This window comes from Arachis hypogaea, chromosome 15 (genome assembly GCF_003086295.3).
Source record: "Arachis hypogaea cultivar Tifrunner chromosome 15, arahy.Tifrunner.gnm2.J5K5, whole genome shotgun sequence".
NCBI lineage: Eukaryota > Viridiplantae > Streptophyta > Magnoliopsida > Fabales > Fabaceae > Arachis > Arachis hypogaea.
In genome coordinates, this window is record NC_092050.1 from 136,642,154 (window position 1) to 136,649,003 (window position 6,850).

General features: G+C 35.3%; 1 protein-coding gene across 1 annotated transcript; it reads right to left on the reverse strand.

Moving 5' to 3' along the window:
• Positions 1-213: 213 nt before the first annotated feature.
• LOC112750834 (homeobox-leucine zipper protein HDG12) lies at positions 214-4,998 on the reverse strand. Its single transcript, XM_025799706.3, has 11 exons — positions 4,810-4,998; positions 4,056-4,323; positions 3,842-3,959; positions 3,521-3,712; positions 2,961-3,434; positions 2,760-2,861; positions 2,454-2,663; positions 2,190-2,370; positions 1,791-2,059; positions 1,609-1,695; positions 214-1,429 (listed from the first exon to the last, which is right to left on the reverse strand). The coding sequence occupies exons 2-11, from the start codon at positions 4,196-4,198 to the stop codon at positions 1,013-1,015; spliced, it is 2,193 nt and encodes a 730-aa protein (XP_025655491.1). The 5' UTR covers positions 4,199-4,323; positions 4,810-4,998; the 3' UTR covers positions 214-1,012.
• Positions 4,999-6,850: the final 1,852 nt, after the last annotated feature.

The window sequence follows — 6,850 nt, forward strand, 5'->3', positions numbered from 1 at the left end:
AATAGAATAACTAAACTAAAATTTAATTAAGTATAGCTATACCAACAAAAATAGCTAACTATAATACCAATTATTACTTGAATAATCGTCATATAGAAGAATAGCGTACACAATCAAAACAAAACTCATTTGTCTATGCTATCAAAAAAATTAATGTAAAGAGAAGGTGAGAAAGAAGGGGGGGGGGGGGGGGGGAGATATTACAACAAAAGATGAACAATAGCTTCAGGATAACAATAATTATGAAGATAATATATGTCTCTGAACAGGAAGTCAATGCCCGAACCATACAACATTTTCCATGATATATGATGCTAGCTAATAGTAATAATCTGGGAATGTAGAGAATAATAATAATAATAATGAAAGAAAAAAGACCAAAGTATGGTGCGTTCTTGACTCCCTCTTCTAACAAGACTACTACTAATAACGCCCTTTTCTTTTTCCAAACCTAATGTGCAAATAATCAAACCCAAAAGTAACAATAAAGAAAGAAGAAAAGAAAAAGAAGTTAAAATAAAAATAAAATAAAAGTACCTTACCCACAAACCCTCCAATCAAATAAAAGGAACTGAAACTTGAAAATATGGTAGTTGGTGTGAAATAATGTAACTAATGACGCCAACCAGCCTTTGATGATCCCTTGAAAAAAAAAACGGAAAAAAAAAAACAGAAGCAGCTCCTACCAGCACACACCAGCAGCAACAGCAGCAGGAGTAAATAATGAGAGCCTTTCTTTGATGAGAGGGCATTCAAGTCCCTCAACTAACCCCTCCTAAGAGAAGAACACCACTCCCTTCTACACATTGATTACCACCACAACAAAATAAGAGAGTGCCTCTGAAAGTTTCTGAACCATTTCTGATAACCATATTTAAGGATATAGATGGTAGTAGTAGTAGTAGTAAAGGGGTTAAAAAAAAGACTATAGGTGATGAGGTAGTAAATTAAAATAAAGGACCTTTTTCTGTTTTTATTTTTTTTATTTTTATTTTTTTGAGGGGTGCATCTATCAGGAAGTAGGACAATTCAAAGCAGCTTTAATTTGCTGAACAGTGGTGCTGATGAGGTTATTAACAGTTGCTACAGACTCCATGTTGAGCTTTGCAGATGGCAAGCTACTCACTAGTATTTGGAATGCAACCGTCACCAGTGACCCGCCGGATCTCATTCCCACCATGGTGCTGCTGCTTCTGCTCGGGGTTGAGCTTGTGGATGCCCCGTCACCGCCTGCTTGATGATCGTGGTGGTTTCCGTCAGGGGTGATCGTGAAACCTGACGGTACCAGGGGGATATACGACGGGTCCTCGCCGCTCATTGCTATGTTGATCGATGGAAGCTCAACCGGACAGTATACTACTATGGAGCCTGATGGATCTATGCAACTCTCTTGTAGTATCAGTGTGTTATTCTGGCTTGTGTTGTATGCCTATGTTCCAAAAAATCATATTCAATATTTAGTTTAATTGTTATGCACCATCCAATAGTAAAGTTTTACACACATTCAATCGGGTGTGCTGCTACGTAAGTAACAGTTTTATGATACTAATACTTTTGCATATATAATTCCAATTAAATTGGATATCGAAAAAGGTGTATGTTACTTACCCGAAGCACAGATATACAGTTACCAGGGTGTGAACCATTTGCTATATGAGCAACTTCTTGTACATTGCCATTAGAAAGAACATCCCACTTTAAATGAAAAGGAAACACAACAATTATTCTTAGGAAACAAACAACAGGTTGGGTTGAATTGAATTGATTAAGGTGTAAGTAATGTGACAAACCTGTGGTCTTTTTCTTTCATCCTTGAAGAAATTGAAGACGGTTTGTGGAGGGAGAGGGAGCCAAATGGTGGTGGCGGCGCTCAGCACCACGCCGCTAGGTTGACCGGGGTCTGTGCTCTTGTGGACAGTGACCTTGACACCAATCTCATTCATCCCGGACAGTGTGGTCCACCTGTGGCCGGCCGACGTGCCAATGCTCGCGCAAAAATTGGTTACCATTCTTTGTGCAAGCCTCATCATGCTCCTTTTTCCCTCTGGAGAAGGAATCACTGCACAAAAAAAAAAAAAAAAAAACCATTGAGTTTAATTTAACACATTCAAAAAAGTTTAAGCAATTGGGGAATATAATCAATATAAAACACATTGATCAAAATTTGTAACGAATATATAGTTACTTACCTCCTCCAAGGTCCCTGGTGGAATTTCCTGTTACCATTAAACAAGCCAATCTTTCACACATCCTCTGCAGCACCGCAAGCCATCTCTGAGCTCCAAATGCCATTCCATTATAAACAAGATTCCGGAAAAGACGATGAACCGGAGTTTTGTCTTCGATCTCTACATGTTCAACCCATGTAACCTGATAATAACAATAACCTATTAGTAGAGTGACTAATATGCATGTTATGACAATATCAAAGTATAGCCAAATTTGAATTTCACCTTGGAGTATCCATTAGGCATGTCCTGAATGAAGCAACCGGAAGGAAGGCGATGAGATCGGAACGGCGGAGCAAAGTGATTGTCCTGTGGAAAATCATAGGAAACATCTACTATTGCCCATAGACCTTGCTCAATTTGCTGACAATAACGGAGGAAGTAGAATTCTCTTGTTGAAACAAGTGGAGACAGCACTTGCAACTCTTCATACATCTGAAATTTAAACACAAACAAAAATTTCATTCACAAAATAAATAATAACAATATAATTGGAAAGCATTGGAGAGAAATTTTAAACTTTAAATATACCAATTGCAAAGAACCACTATGACCACCCATCATCCCAGAAGATATAACTTCAATTGTTCTTGCAGCCGTTACAATTGTGGGAAACAGCTCCATCCACTTGCTCTGCAAAATCAATCATGATATAATTCAAACAATTCTAACGTTTCAAAATATCTATGAGTAACGTATCTGAAAAGTTGTCCAAATTGAGAGATATCTCACTGGGTCCATGAACATGTCAACCAAGGTTAGGCCATTCATGATAACAACACCAGAGTCTCTAGAAGCTTCTATCCTAACATTGGGGTTCTTCAAGTGACTATTAGCCTTTGGAAACATCCTATCATATGCATCAAAATTAAGAACATCTCTCCCATCACTTGATTTCATCCACAACGGCTCATTGGTCTGCAAGAGGCTCAGCAATTCCTCCATGGCGTTAGAGGCAATGCCTGACATTAGAGACTTGTCCATGTCCGAGAGACAAGCCGGCTGGTAAGGCACATGCGGCGGCATAGCCGAGGAACTCCCCGGAAGGAGGTCAAGGTCGAGGGAGGGGCCGCCACCGAACCCGGCGTGGCCCCCGAAACTCGACATGGTCAAATCAAGGGAGGATATATGAATTGGCTGAACCGGTGGGAGCTGTGAAATTGGCCTTCCAATGTACTTAGCCGCAATGCTAGACACTCTATCAAGCTGCAAATATTAAAATAAAAAAAAATGTTACTCTACTCAAACTCAAGCAAGAGGGTTGAATTTGAATTGAATTGAATTGAATTGACCTCTTCTTTTAGTTGGGCATTCTCAAGTCTCAATTTTTGTTCATCGAAATAGGAATCGTCGTTGAGGGAGGGGCCACCACCACAAGAGGGGCAGATAACGTTCTTGAGGGCCTCCCTTATGACTATGTTCTCGCAACGTATCTTATCATTCTCTGCCCTCAGTGCACAGTTATCTGCTCTCTCTCCATGCGCCTGAGACACAATTTTTTTTTAATAAACCAACAAAACAAACATAGAGAATTAGAGTCGTGAAACAAAATATTATTAAAATAAAAAAATAAGAATATGTATTATAAAAGAATGGAATAGAGTAGTAAATACCTTCATCTGGGTCCTTCTGTTCTGGAACCAAAATTTGATCTGCCTTGGAGCCAAGCCTAATTCTCTGCTTAACTGCAATCTCTGCTTCTCGTCTGGGTGATTACACTCCTTGAACACCCTGATCAATCATCATCATCAGAACAACGGACCCAAAAGATTTATATTATTCTGTAGACAGAGAGAGAAAAAGTGAGAGTGGTGGTGTGGGTCTTACCTTTCAAGCCTTTCAATCTGATTGGCACTGTGACGGTGGTAGCGCTTTTTCCTCCGCTCGGAAGAAGAAGCGTCGTTGTGATTGTGGTGGTGATGGTGGTGCTCCCCTGGGGACCCACCACTCCCTCCGCTACCATACTCCATTTTGCTCTCTCTTTTTCTTGATCACCCCACACACACACACACACACAAACACAAACACCTTCTTCTTCTTCCTTCTTCTTCTTTCTCCTGCTTGATCCTGTGCACTGAATTAGCTACTTCCCATGCTGACACCAGAAACCCATTTCAGAAAACAAAAGAAGAAAAAGCAAAGGATTAAGAGAAAGAGAATAATAGAGAGGAGGGAGGGAGGGAGGGAGGAAGAAAGGAAGAAAACCTTTTTGGTGGTGAAATGAATGTGGGGGGTGTGTGTGCGTGTTTATGGCTTATTATTATGATATATATGATATAATATTGGCATAAATTAAAAAAAATAAAAAAAACGATAGATATTAAAGGTTTTGTGGAGGCAAATGGCAAATATGCTCTTCTCAAAACCAATAATAATTACATATATATTTATTTGTAATAATATTCTGAAACCGCTGTGACAGACATCAAAGAAAGAGGCATGGATTTTGGAGAGTGATGGATGAGAGAGAGTGAGTTATGGCAAACCTTTTGGAGTCTGATAATAATGGATGATCATCATCATCATCATCCATGGATGAATGAATGAGAATCACAAAGAAAAAAAAAAAGGAAACACTCACCGGCAGTAATACTCTCTTGTTGTTGTTCCTGTATCTCTCTTGCACTCTATGAAAGAAAGAAAGAATGAATGAAGAGAGTGATATAGTTTTAATATATAAATAGTATATATGTGTATTATGTATTATTAAGGGATATATAAATCTTATAAATATGGTATGCGAATAATGTGTATGTATTGTTGTTGTGATGAGAGAGCGTAACTGATGGATGGGGGCTTTTAAAGCATTTAGAACGCGGAAAAGAAAAGAAATGGAAGGGACTTTTATGTCTCTCACTCACTCTATTCACTGCTACTACAACAACTAATAATATTGCACTTCTTTCTCTCTCTCTCTCTCTCTCTCTCTAGAACTGCTAGGGTGTCCCCTCCCAACTGAGCCTTTAATGACCTCGCTGGTTTCTGGTCTCCGCCGCCGCCAACGCCACTACCTCCTCCCGCAGTGTATGGCTGAAATCACACCATTGCTATTGTTATTGAACTGTTTATTAATATATTTTTAATTAAATCTTAATGTGTAGGATAATTTTATAAGTGTATAATTACATAATGATAGTATTTTTTATATTTGATGGAGTGAATAATCATTTAAAAAATAGATGTGATTTGATAATTATGTAAAATATTTATATTATCTGTATATTAAAATTAAATTTTTTAATTTTCTATCCAAATATATTAGAGAATCAATAGTTTTAATAGAAAAATGAAAATTTTGTTAATATTAATTTATTTATATACAAAATAAATACAGGAAAAACACGTTGGTCACAAAATGTTGTAGATAATATTGTTTCCTTACATTTATTTTATATTTGAGTCCCTATTAGTCGATTCTCTATTTTCTTTTACTAAATGTGCTGCTCCTAGAATTTTCTTTTAACAGATATCTTTATTTCCAAATGTATTATCATCATTTGTCAAATTTTTTGTTTTCCCAATAATTGGACGCGAGTTTTAAAAATTATGACAAATAATTTTGAGTGTAAAGATATTTTAAGAAAAAAAAATATTCATCAAACTCCTCTCAATTTTTTCTTTATATTTAATTAGTGGATTAATAAGTATTTTGTATTAGCATCTATATTAGTATATTTTTAAATTTAATAATAATAATATCTTAAAATATCAACTGTTTTAGAATAATAAGGTGGAAAAATAAATAATTTCTCTTTAATTTTTATTCATACAATAAACATAATTAAATATTTATGTAAAATATTTTTATGACACAAGTTATTAATTGGCATTATTATCATCATCTTACGTTTGTATTTTATTTCATCTTTTTCTCTATCATCATTTATGTGTTTTAGGCTAAGCAATGACTTTCTCTCTCCTCATTTCTATTCATAGATCCACACGAAGTTTGCTCAAAAGTCAAACGGTGGTAAGTAGGCAACCCATTGGAACAGTTAAGGATCCTCTCAGATTGGTCATTCCCCTTTCAATATTTTACCAATTAGTGCCACATGCACATTGTGGTAAAAATCTCATGGGTAGCTAATAGCGGTTCTCAAATCTCATTTGATTTCTGTCGTCATTCTTTTTCCTTTTCTGGTTTCTGGACATGTTTGGAAAATTTTGTTAAAAATCATAAAATGTCCCTTTAAGATTAATTGTATCTTCACAAAAAGACCAATTAGTGATTTTTTAAGTGTTCAATTATTTTATTTATTTAAGAACTATTCCAATAATCTATTGCTGAAAGTACATGAAATCTTATTTGTAATCTTTTTAGAGATGTATATCAATTGAATTATGTTAGTTATATATTAAAATTAATTATTAAATATAAAATATATATTAAAAATAAATTAAATAATTTATATATTTATACATTTATCATAAATATATGATAATTGATTTTAGTGGTTAGTTTTAATGTGTAAATAATATTTTTGTATTAATGGAACAACCAACTATAAAATAAACTGGTTGTTGTCAATTATGTTTTTATAGAAATCCTAATAAATTTTAAAAGGTATATTATTTGGATAGTATATTAGTATATGAGAGTTTATATTTTTAATATGATTTTT